This window comes from Callorhinus ursinus, unplaced genomic scaffold, assembly GCF_003265705.2.
Source record: "Callorhinus ursinus isolate GAN/ISIS: 27379988/994484 unplaced genomic scaffold, GSC_fseal_2.0 scaffold24, whole genome shotgun sequence".
Taxonomy (NCBI): domain Eukaryota; kingdom Metazoa; phylum Chordata; class Mammalia; order Carnivora; family Otariidae; genus Callorhinus; species Callorhinus ursinus.
In genome coordinates this window covers 4261352-4274420 of record NW_027397086.1, presented here as the reverse complement: position 1 = coordinate 4274420, position 13069 = coordinate 4261352, and the positions used below count along the sequence as shown (strand labels likewise).

The window sequence follows — 13069 nt, the reverse complement described above, 5'->3', positions numbered from 1 at the left end:
CAGAGCCAGAGCCCCAGCAGGACCAAAGCCACCCAGGGCCAGAGCCAGAGCCTCAGCAGGACCAAAGTCACCCAGGGCCAGAGCCAGAAGCCCAGCAAGGAGGAGGCCGCCCAGGACCAGAGCCGGAGGCCCAGCAGGACAAAGGCTGCCCAGGGCCAGAGCTGGAGCTCCAGCAGGATGGAAGCCACCCATAGCCAGTGCCGGAGGCCCAGCAAGATGGAGGCTGCCCAGGGCCAGAGCCAGAGTTCCAGCCAGACTGAGGCCACCCAGGGCCAGAGCTGGAGGCCCAGCCAGACTGAGGCTACCCAAGGCACAAGACAAAAGCCTAACAAGGCCAAGGCCACTCAGGGCCCAAGGAAGAGGCTTAGAAAGATCAAGGCTGCCCATGGCCGGAGTTGGGGACCCAGTAAGGCTGCCACCCATGGTCGGAGCGGGGGACTGATCCGAAGTTCTAGCAAGACCAAGGATTTCTATGATTCTAGTTGGAGCCCCAGCAACACTGAGGCCACTCGGGACCAATGCCAAAGATCCAGCAAGACCATGGCTGCCCAGAGCTGGAGCCAGAACACAAGCCCCGGTTCCAGCAAGACTGAGGTCACCTAGGGACTGAGCCCAAATCTCAGAAAACCCCAGACCACCCAGGGCCTGACCAGAACCCCAGAAAAATCAAGGCTGGCCCAGCAGTTACACTGCTCCCTGAAGGGGCCATTCAGCCCCCTCGCTTCTTGCTGGGTATGGAAGATTCTAACCCCCACACACACTCACTGGCCCCCAGCAAAATAGCCTCCTTCCAGAGCAGTTAGATACCTCAGCCAACATTCTTCTGGTCCCATGGCTAAGTTTATTGTATTTGTTCTCTTATAATATTAAAGACTTTAAAAACCAGGCCCAAGTGGCAGCTTGAGTCCCTCTGTTCATGAAGACTGAGAAGTCTCAGCCTGGCCTTACAGTACTGGGACACAGGGTGTGCAATGGAGGCTTCAGAGTATGGTGCCAGAGCAAGGGGCCAAGAGTAACCATCCGAAGAGGGAGAGAGCAGCCATGAGCCACAGTCCCTGAGTTACAATTCACATTTTAAGAAGGCTTAGGCTGGAGGGCAACGGCAAGGCTCACTGAAGTTCTGGGGTCACCAGTGGTTTCTCCAGGGAAGGAAGCAAAGGCCAAGAGACCCTCAGACCAGTGAAGAGGCCAGGGCCCTCTGTCCCATGGCCTAGCCAGCATGCCTCCTCATCTTCACTTTGGGCTCTGGGTCTCACTCTCCAGGAGTGCAGGGGCCCCAGGGCTTTCCTGCACAGCCTGGCCAGGGAGAAGAGAGCAAGGACGCCATCTGGAGAGTCAGAGGACAAAGGCAATTCTGGAGGCCACAGTCTTGCAGCCGTTGGAGGAAAAGAGCTGTTCTTCCTCAGGGAAGAAGGTGGTGCTCTCCAGCACGGCCTGGAGGACCTCCTCCCTTGGCTCCAGGCCCAGCTGGGCCAGCTCGTTGAGCACGCAGTGCCGCACGTGGTGCCGCTGCAGTGGTAGGAAGGGCACCAGGACGTCTAGGAGACGCTCTTCCATGATGCCTGAGCGCCAGAAGCCATCTGCAGGAAGGGGCAATGTGGGAAGGGTCTGTGGTGGGCTCAGGGAGGTTGCATGACAGCCAGGAGCGCCAAAGCCTGGGCTGAGAAATACCGGGTCAGTGGGCCGCGCATCAGACCCTGGGAGAACCTGGCCCAGCCCAGTGGATGTGGGTGTGAAGCCTCGGCCTGCTGACGTTACCCCGGGGCGGGGAGGCCTCCCAAGCTGAACTCACGGTGTGGGTTGTCCAGCACAGCCTGGGAGATGACGGGCTCCAGCTCCTGCAGGCGGATCTCCTCCCGGTCCCGGCGGCCACGCCACGCCTCCAGGGCCACCTGGTTGATCTGCTCGCCACCAGTGTTGCTGAAACCATGGGGAAAGCGGGCCACGGCTCAGAACGTGGGGGGGCGGGATTTGGCCCTTGCTTCCCATGTGCCACCCAATACAACCTGAGCCTGGGCACCCAGCTCAGTACCAGCAGGAGCCAAGCCCACTGAAAATACACAATAGGAACTACTTCCCCTCTCCAGAGCCTGTGTCTCCAACCATGATGCCTGGAAATTCACTTATATGTGCCATGCACTTTAAAGTTTACAAAACACTTTTGGGTCCCTTAACTGACTTTCCCTCCCCGAGCCTCTAGGAGGGCAGTGGGGCATTAATATTGGCCCTCCTGTGCAGAAGAGGAGATGGGAGTTCAGAGAGGTGAAGTGATTTGCCCAAGAAAACACAGCTAGAACTCTTAGAGGTGGGACTAGAATTCTAGTCCTATCTTCCAGGTCCGTGTCCTCCTGGCCCCAAAAGAGGGAAAAATCCTTCCACAAAGAAACAGTGAGGATCCCAAAGACTGAGCCCAGAATGGGCTTTGAGAATGTCAAAATTTGAATAACAGTGTCACAGCCAGTGTGAGGGGCTTTGGGAAAACCCAACTGGGCCCCGGGGGGAAAGGTACTCTGGTGTGGGAGCACAGGCCAAGACTGGATAGCTGAGACCTTGGACAAATGTCCCTGCACCATGCTGCTGCAAAGATGGGCCCACCTGATGAAGATGAAGATGGCTTTGCGATAGTTGGTCCCAAACACAACCCAGGAGGAGCCCAGGAAAGGTAGCAGGACCTCTATCAGGCCTGGGGCCAGCTTGTCCATCTCGTCAAAGAGGAAGAGGGAGCGGCTGCAGGCTGTGAGGTTTCCCTGGACCCAGCTCTTAAGATCTTTCTGCGGGGGAGAGGCAGGAGTTTGAAGGCACCTGGAGATACTCCTCTCACATCAGACTTCTTCTGAAGGCAAGAACTAATCCTTTCATGGGGCTGGTGACAAAACTGTGGTCCCAAGGGGTCAGAGACTTGTTCAAGCTCACACACACAGCAAGTCAGCAAGCGCACAGAGACTCAAACCCAGGCCTCATATCTGCCTTGTTCAAGACTCCTTCTTTGATAGCCCCTACTTTCCACAAAAGAGGAAGGTTCCCTTCTGCTCCCTGAACCTTCTCAATAATGTTGACAGCTGAAACAGACCAGCCTAGAAAGGACCCTGCAATCGACAACAACGATAGTAGTAAGAGCTACTATTTATTAAATGCTTATTCCAAGCCTCAAATTGGGACCATGCTTTACAAAAAGAAGATAAACAAGATAACGCAGACTGGCAAAGGTAAGTGCTCAATACATAATACCTGCAACTATACAATCCCATGTCCCTTGTCCATCTCGAGCTCTGTTCATGATGGGTCCTGAGGGCTGAGGCTCCAACTGGCTGTGTGGCCTGGAGCGAGTAACACCCCCCCACCCCAGGACTCAGGACTCATTCATTCCCTAGGGTCTGGCACCCCAACATGCAGGTGAATGGTGGTCCAGGATGCCACCAGCCTACCTTGTAGCGCTCCATGTGGCTGGCATGGGGGAAGTGGATGATGGGGGAAAAGTGGTGAACGTGGGGGCTGCGGAGGCCACCCCGGAAGAGATAGTGCGCCAGAAGGGAGCTAACGTAGGACTTGCCAGTGCCTGTCCAGCCATGCAGGGAGAGGACCAGTGGCTTGGTGGGGGCTGGGTCCTGCACGAAGGCCTTCAGTGCCTTCACCACCAATGCCTTGGCCAAGTGCTGGCCGGCCAGGTGCTGAGCCAGGTCACACTCCAGACCTAGGGCCACAAGGAGGACAGTATCAGAGCTGAAGACACACACTTGCCACAGAAGGGGGAGGGGAAGTCATGTCTGGAACCTGGTCTAGGGATCCCTGTGTCTCGGGCAGTTTTACAAACTGTGTTTGGAAAGGGAGTGGGGCCCTGGGGGACTCCGGCAGCGCGGCAGCCACCCTCAGACCTGACTTGCTCGGCAGCGCCCCCACCAGCTGGCCCTCTGCATTGCGCTCAGCTCTAAGTGGCTGTGAGCTGTCAACAGGTTTGGCCCAAGACTTCCTGCCCATTCCTGCCCATTCCCAAGGCAGGCTTCTCCCCTGATGGCCAGGTCCACTGTGGAGGCCCAATCCTCCCCCCAAGGCCCTGCTGTCAAATGCCTCTCTCCATCCTGGCAGGGCTCTGCCTGGACCCCCAAACATGCTTCCCCAAACCCTTGCCCCAAGTCCAGTGCTCAAGACTCTCAAGTCCCTCAACGCCGGGCCCACTTGCGGCCCGGGCCACCCGAAAGTCTGCGGGTCCCGCGCCTCGGTTCTACCCTCCAGGTGTGGCCCGGGGGCAACCCCAGAGTCCGAGGGCTCCCCGGTCCGCGGGCCCTTGCACTCCGGGCTCCTGCAGCTCCTCACCCTGAAAGTCGGGCTGGAAGTCACATTCGCAGAAGGTGCCGAAGTGGCAATGCAGCGAAGTCAGGTCCCAGGCGGCGGCCGCGGCCGAGACCAGCCCTAGCAACCCGAGGAGCGAGCCCCAGGGCCGGCAGCCGCGAGTCGCAGCCGCCATGCGGGTGAGACGGGAGCCGGGTCTGGGCCAGCCGCCCCTCCCTGGGACCACAATTCCCGGCGTGCCTCTCTGGGCGGCAGCCACCTTCCGTAGCCTACAACTCCCGGCTCCCCCCGGAAAGGCCCGAGCCGTCGTCCCGCAGCAGGACCGGAAGGTAGCCTCTAGGGGGAGCCCGCGAACCGTCCCAATCCAGGACGGCGGGCCGCGTTTCCGTGGCCACGGTAACTAGGAGACCATAATAGCGCCGAAAGAATAATAAAGGATTATGACCACAAAGGGTGACGTAACAACTGTAGCAAAAACTTGAGCGGCACCTTAAGCCTTGCAAAGCTCCTTTTCCAAGCTCTGTTTTTATATGACAAAAGAGCGCTCAGTAATAGGGCTTTTGGTGAGCACTTACTAGGTGCCATTAGTGTTAGGTGCCTTATACGTCTTATGATAACAGCACCTGCCATACAGAGAAACGGTGATGTTTCAATGAGATACAGGAACATAAAGTGTTTTGACTCGGAAAGTGATCAATAAATGATTATTGGTAATCCATTATGTATGAAACATGGCAGTCCCCTACCTAGCAGCTACTCTGCCCTAAGTGCTTTAACATCAATCCTAAGGAATCGATTTTGTTATTGTCCTTATTTTATGGAGGAGGAAATTGGGATCCAAGGGGTTAAGCCTCTGTCCAAGGCTCGTAAATAATAGAACTGAACCCAAGTCAAGCTGCTGCCAAAGATCTAATGCACTGTTATCCAGCCTCTCTTGGTCAAAGGATTCAGAAGGCAAAGGACCCAAGACGTTTCATATTCAGTGAACAGGCTCCCCAGGCCTCCAGCCTGGACGGGAATCGTGTTTATCCACATTGCCTACTTCTCCTACCCATGGAATCAAGAGAACTCCTTTCATGGCCCCTCTTAGAGATTCCCTGACCCACCCACCCTGCGCACGCGCGCGCGCACACACACACACGCACGCACACACACGCACGCACACACACACATGCACGCATGAAGCTTTTTGGGACCCTGAAAAGAAATAAGTAGTTCCCTCTGTTGAAAAAGGGAAAGAACTCCAGGTCAGGACACCCAGGTTCCAGCCTCCCTCATTCTGCTGCTGTGACCCCAGTAGAGTCCCTTCTCCCTCCAGTTCCATTTTCTGGGGGAGAGTTGGAATCCTAAATTTCAACAAGCCCTTCCACTCCAAACATCTGGAATGCTTGGTTGTGCATTTGTGGGAACCTTTGCTGCGCTCCCCCAAGCAGGAAACGGGGTGGGAGTAGGGGCTGGCCAGGATTTCTCCCCCTGGTTGGAATTAGCTGTTTCTTTCCCACACTGGTCTGTGAGCTCCTCCAGGACTGGGACTGGGTTTTAGTATTGGCTGTAACAGTGGCTCCTGGTAGAATCTGGAATGTCCCAGGTGCTAAATAAGTATTTACCGTTGAATTTTTCCACCTTTCACCTGAAAGAGGGGTCTTTCCACCAGGGCCCCCTGAGAGACAGAAGAAAGAGTCATAAAAGTTTATTATATGAAAGAAAGAACATGGCTTCTGTACATCTATTTACAGAACAGACAGACATATTTACAACCGGGTGGAGGCCTTGGTGTCCGTTGTGGGCAGATGCCCGGAGAAGAGTGAGGAAGCGTGAGGACCCTCCCATGGCTCGAACACAGGGCACCTCAGCAGGAAGGGGAGAAGCAGAAGCTGGAGGGAGGAACAGGGTTCCGGTTCTTCCTGAAGGGAGACTTGGTGGGCACGTAACAGGTGGGATGGAGCCCAGGGTCCATGCAGGACCTGGAGGTGCAAGGGAGATCCTGGTTTGGGCCCAGAACATTCTCGGGCTGATCACAGTGTCTCTGGGGTGCTCTGGGGAGAGGTCTGTGCTCCTCTGTCCCTGTTGCTGCCCGCAGCTGCAGAGGGGAGGGGTCCGCGGGGGTCACAGTTCACTGGAGCGGACAGCAGGTTCCAATTTGTGGGACAGGGCAGTGAGGACCTTTTCAAACTTCTCATAGCGCCGGGCCTGATTGCTGCTGGCACCCTGGCTGCCCCAGAGAAGGCGCATCTGGAACTCAGTGCTGAACACCTCCAGGAGCTCTGGCCGGGCCTGGAACCCTGCAAGGCAGGGCACAGGGGTCAGGGGATGACCATCCAGCTGGGAAGGCTGGGGGTCCTGCCCAAAGCAAATATATCCCTCAGGGCCCTGTTCCTAAGGGCCTCCCCCCCACCAGCTCCACTAGGATTCCAACAAGCTTTGTCAGTGAACCATGTTTGCAACATGCAATATTTAAATTACTGAAGATAAAATATGAATATCAATTTGGAGGGATTTTTTTTCTTTTTTGTATTTTTCTGTAAGTTTCAAACTTCTTCCTAAGAAACATACACATTTTGCAAGTAAGTGTTTTAAGTAAAAAAAAATTTTGTTGTTCTCTCTGAAAAAGAAAAAGGAGGAAAGACAAACACCAGGATGTTCTCATCATTTGCCTCTGGGTGATTGTGGGTGATTTTGTTTTTTCTTTTTGCTCAGCTGTAATTTCCAATTTGCCTACAGTGAACTTTCATGACTTAAATAATGCCTAAAGCAGTAAAAGCTGGATAGTTTGAAGCTACTTCCTCTCTGCTCTTTTCACGAGGGACATCTCCCTTTCCCCTAGACTGGGAGCTCCTTGAAGGGAGGACAGGTGTGTCTCAGCCCCAGGCCAAGTGCTTTGCAAACAACATTGTAAAGTAATCCCGTTAGGACGTCCACTTCACAGGTGAGAAAACAAAAGCTCAAAGAAAGCCTAGGGGTGCTCTTTGTATCACCTCTGTGTCCCTCCACTGCTACCCGGTACTTTCCACTCACAGTTGAACTGATAAGCGAGTGAAAAACAGGGATAAGGAAAGGGAGTCAGCAGCGGGGGCCGGACAGAGGAACGGAGAAACACGAATGGAGGTTTGGAGGAAATGGGAGAGCAAGTCCGGTGGAGGGAGGGCCGGCCAGCGTGACCAGTGACCGTCTCACCCCCCAGATGAGACCCGTGACTCACCCTGCAGCTTGACCTCCGCGTTGGTGTGATACAGGCCTCCATGGTGGGCCACCGTGCGGGCAGCCTCCAGGTGGGCCAGCACCACCTCCACACCATGCTCGGTGCTGCCCCAGGGCTCAGGGCCCTCTGCCGGGGCTGAGTCACACTCCAGCAGAGTGATGAGTGGCAGCACATGCGGAAACGTGGTGTTGCTCAGCGGCGGGCCTTCTGCAGGGAGGGAGGCAGGCGCTTAGAGACCTCGGAGGCCCCACCATCCACGGCGCTCCCGGCAGAAGGTGAGGCCCTTCCGGCAGACAGGTGAGGTGGGGGTGGGTCTGCCTGAGGTCCCTGACTGAGTCCCCAGGGCTCCCGACTCCCAAGACTAGCCCCTCTCCTTTTGGAATCCTCCAGCTGAACCCACTGCTGCCTCGGCGCAGCCCCGAGGGCTGAGCCTGGTCCTGACCGAGGCTCACACGGTTGTCAGGTACAGAAAGTGAGCACAAGGTTAGCCTGCGCAGACCTCAGTCAAGCTCTGGTCATTGTCCACACTGGGAGAGTCTTTACCGACCCAGAGTGGGGCTGGAGCCTGTCCAAGGTGACACAGCAAGGTGTGGGGGGTACCTTTGCCCTCGTTGAGGCTCTTGAGAAATGGCTTGAGCTTCTTCTCGTAGAGGATGGCACCCTCCGTGTGTCGCTGCCGAAGGGTCACCCATGTCTGCTCCAGCCGGGCAATCTGGGGAGAGCAGACTGTGAGCGCTCAGCCAGGGAAGGGGCCTGCACAGGCCACAAGCCACCCTGCTGAGTGGACAACCAGATGTGGGATAATAATTATTATATCGTGGTCACCTTTCATGTACTAGGGACAGTGCTGGCTGCTCTTCGCATTCTCCTGGGAGGCCTTGCAAGAGCTCATTTTACAGATGAGGGAACTAAGGCTCAGCTAGGGCAATGACTTGCCCAAGGTCATTCCAAAATTAGGTAGCAGAGCTGGGAGTTGAGCCATGGCCTCTGGGACCCTGTTGTTACTATTGACTAGGCATAGGAGAGCAAGTGTAGAGTGTGGAGGAGGGTCAGGCTTGGCAACAGACTTTTCCAGTCTCTGACTGTGTGACCTTATGCAAGTACTGCTGTGCCTCAATTTCTCATAAGTAAAATGGGACAATAAAGGCACTTCACAAGATTGTTCTGAGGAATCAATGCTTATAAAGTACTTAGTGTACCACCTAGCATATATTAAGTGCTCGCTAAATTATAGCCATTTTATATTTATTTTTGAAACTCATATAATGCTCCTCACTCATTTTTCAGGTGGGTAAACGGAGTCCCAGAGAAGGGGCAAGACTTGGTCTTGGAGCAGGTCACCACTTAAGAGACCTCAGTTCTCAACAGTTACCCTTTCACCAATGCTGCCTAAAAGTCACCAAGTTCTTCCCTATTCGAACGTATCCCAGGGCTCCCTCCAGACGGCGACTTCCTGAAGCCCAGCTCGAGACGCGTCCCTCCGTACCTGGGCCATATCCAGGGCGCCCATGACCGCAGCGAAGCTGAACATGTTGCCCATCGTCCCCCGAAGTTCAGCCGCCAGCTGGATGGTCTTGTGCAGAAGCGCGGCCCGCTCCTCCGCGGAGCCCGTGCAGCCCAGGATGTCCACGGCCAGCATGATGGACATGGTGTGGAACCTGTCACAGCGGCCAGGTCAGAGGGGAGGGGTCCTGTCACCGCTTGTGGTCGGGCGCCGAGGGGCGGAGGGCCGAGCCCAAAGTGACAGGTTGGAAAGGGTCAATGAGATTAGGGGGCGCGGCCAGAGTGAGGGGAAAGCAAGGCTAAGGGCTTCTGATTGGTCAGTGTAAATCAGGGGAGGGGCCAGAGGCTTCTGAGCGCCAGGCTGAGGGAGGGACTTGTGATGGATCAGTGGAATTCACGCGGCGGAACAGTTTTAAGAAAGAAGAGTAGCCAGAGCTGATGGGCAGGACTAAGGCTCGCGGAGTGTGATTGGTCAAGAGGGTGCAAAAGATGAATTCGGGGATTGACTCAGGCTTTGGGGAAACGAGGATCGCTTGGAGCTTGATACGGAGCAGTTGCGATTCGTCAATGGATAGAGGGCGTAGCCAGAACCCATGGGAGCCGGGCTGAGAGACTCTGATTGGCCAACCGGCCACAGCAAAAGGGCAGCGAGGTAGCCCGGGGGATTCCCCGCGAGGCCCCGGGTGCAGGTGCTTGCCTTACCTTTCCAGAAGGTCTAGTCGTAGCTGCCGGCCATGGGGGAGGGTGAGCAGCTCCATGCCCCAGCGGACTCCCATTAGGGTCTGCATCTCCTTGGTAACGCCCAGTATCCTAGCAACCTGCAAGGACGCCCCGAGGGCTGATTAATTTCCTGTCGCGGCTGGCCCAAGCCATCTGGGAGTCAGAGAGCTTTATCTAGGAGGGCAGCCTGGCTGGGATGGCGAGTTTGAATTTCAGCTCTCACCCTCTGCCATGGAGCAAATGAACCTCATTTCCTCCTCAGTTCCGTGAAATGAGGGATAAATGGGAAAATGCCCAGTGGTGTTTGATATGTGCCAAAGATGACCAGGACACCTTTAGTCCAGAAGGCAAACCTGAGGCTCAGGGAGGGAAAGGACTTGTCCAAAGTCACACACTGGGCTCAGAACCCAGAACTGCTCCCTTCATGCCTAGCACTCTCCACGGGGCAGTATCTTTGCACTCTTTTCTTGCTTCCTGAGCTGAGAGGCCAGTGTGGCCCCCACATAAAGTAATCAGTGCCCCCCAAACTTCAGAAGGAGAAATTGAGGGGCAGAGAGAGTCTGGGTCCTTAGATAGTCAAGATTCATTCAAAGGCCCAGGCGTTGACAATTTAGGAGTCTAGGTTATGAGTTTTGTTCATTTTGTCCACTGGGGGGGGCAGGTAGTCTCGGTTTTTACATTCCCTGAACCAGCCAGGCTGACTCCCATCAGGCTCAAAAAGTGCCCCAAGGAGCTCTGGCTTTCAGCACTGCCCAGTTCCAGTGCCAAACTGGTGGAAGCAAGAATATCTTGTGTTGTTGTTGTTGTTGCCATTTTTAGGAGAAAATGGAGGCCCAGAGATGTAAAGTGATCAGCCCAGAGTCAAACAGCAAGCGAGGGACAGCTATGAAGCCAGAAGCCAGGCCCACTCACTATACTTGGGGAATTTAGAGGCCAACTTCTCACCACCCAGACCCCTGTCCCAAAGCCACAGGACAGAGGTGCTCTCCCCGCCCCAGTGCTCACCCAGCACCTACCAGGCAGTCAACCTTGGTGACATGCCGAGCCAGCGTCCGGGCATCCACCTCTGCTAGCAGCTCCTTGACCTTGCGCAGAAGGCCCACCTCCAGCGGCCGGTTATCCTTGGGGATCAGTAGTGACTGGAAGGTGGCTGGGTTGAAGGAAGAGGTGGCTTCCACAATGGGGGCTATGAAGGCCCTGCCCCGGTCCCCCTCAAGTGTCCCATTCTCTGACAGTTCCTTTAGCCTCTCCCCATAGCTCCTGGCCTGCCGGCTGGAGGCCTCAGCGGCTGCCCACTCTCGACTACCCCGGACAGGAGGCTGGAGCTGGCAGTAATGGCCAGAGTCCGGGTCACTGTAGCTGCTGAGCGATGGTGATGGGGAGGCCTTGCAGAGCGTGGGGGAGGGGCTGGCATAAGGGCCCTTGTCCAACTCCGCAGGGGGTTTTGGGGCACTTCCGGGACACAGCTGGGGTTCACTGGAGCGGCGGGTGACAGGGGAGGCAGGCAGCGCTGTGGCTGAGGGAGCTGCAGGGGTGGCGTGGACACGGGTCACTGCAGGGGAGAGAAAGGGAGAGGACTAGTTACCAGAGCTCCCCACCCAGTGAAGTTCTCCCACCCTCTTCCCAAAGGGGTGATGTCCCCACCTCCCTGCCACCTCTTCCTTCAACCCAGCCACCTTCCAGTCACACAGGCCAGGCCCAGCAGCCTCGGGTAAACTGACCAGGCCTCAAGGATACTCTCAAATTGCCTGGACCCCAGGAGTTTGCTCTCTCCTACCCTAAGGCTGCTGCAGCCTTGGGGAACCACTGAACTACATAGAGGAGCTTGCCGTGATTCAGGGATGCTAATAAGCACTTGCTGGAGTTCATTGTGTGGAATTATTTCTCAATGAGTTAGCAATGATTTATTGAGTACTCATGTGCTAGGAGCTGGCGACATGCTGGCCATACTCTGGTCAACAGCAGTCAAACCATCATCCAAAATGAGAGCTGATGTATATTGAGCTCTTCCTGCCTGCGAGTTCCTTCTTTGTACCTTAGCCCACTTAACCCTAACATCCTGGGAAGTAAGTACTTCTACGATCCTCATTCTACCAGGAGAAAACTGAGGGTCAGAGGGGTCAACTGCCCTGCCTGAGTTCACTACCCAGCATGTGGGAGAGCTGGGCTTGAAATCCTCAGTCCTGGATACTTCACTCTGCCATGTTGTTCAGAGAATGCCCAATAAATCATTTGGGGCAAGGAATTTTGACTTTTACACTCGGGGGAGTTGGTTCGAAGGCAAGTTTGTAGTTAGGACAAGTTGGTGGGCCTGTGTTTAGGGAAGAATGTGTGACAACCTGTGGAGACAGTATCAGTGGTGCCACTGGCTGGTTTTTAGTGGAAATTCTTGCAGGGCATCACTCTCAGTAAAGAGGTAGAAACACATATAATCACACACTGTAACAGAAGTCATCAAAGACAAACAGCACACATGTGCACACACAAGGTCACTGCCACCAGATTCCCCCACCCGCCCCTCCCCCTCTGCTGGCCATACCAGTACTGTAGGCAGGGGAGCTGGGACTCTCGGAGATGGGTGACATGGGCGAGTGCAGGTCTGGGATCTGGTCCATGCTGAGGGCACAGTTGCGGATAGATTCCCGGGGGTGGGGCAGTGAGGTGCTGTGGAGCAGATACGTTCATGAGCAGAGAGCCCAGAGGGCAGGGCCCTCGGCGGGCCTTAGGATCCCCACCTCTGCCTCTGTCCTAGATTGACCGAACTTCAGAGGCAGGAAAGCCTTGGAGAGTGTAGTACTAATTGGCAAGTGTAAGACTGAAGCCCAGAGAGGGGAGTGTTTGTACAGTCCACCACCCGCACAGAGGCTCTCTTTCCTGAGAACCTTGCCTCCAACTTCGAGAACTGCCTGGGAAGCAGGCCTAGCAGAAAGGACGGGGAGCCTGTGGGAACCAGGCCCACCAGACTGGCACCTCCTCACTGCTCCCACGTTACGCTCAGAATGCCAGATCCTGGCACCATTATGGGCACTGATTCTAAACCACAGGCAAAGTGTCTACTGCCCACGGAGAATCCAACCAGCAGTTCCTTGGCTGACAGCACCCAGCCCCCCAGCCCAGGCCTGGGGAGATGGGACCTATCCAAGTGCTGGTGGCACAGGATGGCGGGTCTCTGCAAGCAGCCAGGGAGGCCATAGAAATGAGGGGCACAGACTTTGGAATTGCAGACCTGGGTTTGAATCTCGGTCCTCCCACCCTCCAGCAAGTGGCTTCCCCTCTCTCAACCAACCTATCCCCTCATCTGTAAAGTGGGGGTGTGCCCAGGAGTCACTTCCCAGGAGGACATGGGAGTTGATGAGCTTG

The 13069-nt window shown here is 55.6% G+C and overlaps 3 protein-coding genes across 10 annotated transcripts in view; 1 reads left to right on the top strand and 2 right to left on the bottom strand.

The window, feature by feature from the left end:
* Positions 1–885, top strand: part of TTC16 (tetratricopeptide repeat domain 16) — a 12934-nt gene extending 12049 nt beyond the window's left edge. For 2 of the 3 annotated variants that reach the window (XM_073905716.1, XM_073905715.1), the window contains exon 13: positions 1–333. This exon is cut by the window's left edge and continues 468 nt beyond it. In XM_073905716.1, coding sequence (XP_073761817.1) covers positions 1–194 — 194 coding nt within the window. In that variant the 3' untranslated portion in view covers positions 195–333. The other variant, XM_025888091.2, reaches the window with a different exon arrangement.
* TOR2A (torsin family 2 member A) lies at positions 655–5381 on the bottom strand. Of its 4 annotated transcripts, none has more exons than XM_025888095.2 (5): positions 4312–5379; positions 3426–3691; positions 2596–2771; positions 1793–1920; positions 796–1655 (listed from the first exon to the last, which is right to left on the bottom strand). In XM_025888095.2, the coding sequence occupies exons 1-5, from the start codon at positions 4460–4462 to the stop codon at positions 1336–1338; spliced, it is 1041 nt and encodes a 346-aa protein (XP_025743880.1). In that variant the 5' UTR covers positions 4463–5379; the 3' UTR covers positions 796–1335. The 4 variants fall into 4 exon arrangements, with proteins under 4 accessions (XP_073761820.1, XP_073761821.1, XP_025743880.1 ...); XM_025888096.2 differs by having other exon boundaries at positions 807–1580; positions 4312–5375; XM_073905719.1 differs by lacking the exon at positions 2596–2771 and having other exon boundaries at positions 655–1655; positions 4312–5381.
* Positions 5382–5961: 580 nt separating this feature from the next.
* SH2D3C (SH2 domain containing 3C) overlaps positions 5962–13069 on the bottom strand; it is a 29156-nt gene continuing 22048 nt past the window's right edge. For all 3 annotated transcript variants that reach the window (XM_025888086.2, XM_025888087.2, XM_025888088.2), the window contains 7 exons: positions 12249–12373; positions 10726–11261; positions 9692–9807; positions 8973–9144; positions 8087–8198; positions 7487–7693; positions 5962–6569 (listed from right to left, as the gene is read on the bottom strand). In XM_025888086.2, coding sequence (XP_025743871.1) covers positions 6394–6569; positions 7487–7693; positions 8087–8198; positions 8973–9144; positions 9692–9807; positions 10726–11261; positions 12249–12373 — 1444 coding nt within the window. In that variant the 3' untranslated portion in view covers positions 5962–6393. The remainder of the gene's footprint in view (positions 6570–7486; positions 7694–8086; positions 8199–8972; positions 9145–9691; positions 9808–10725; positions 11262–12248; positions 12374–13069) is intronic.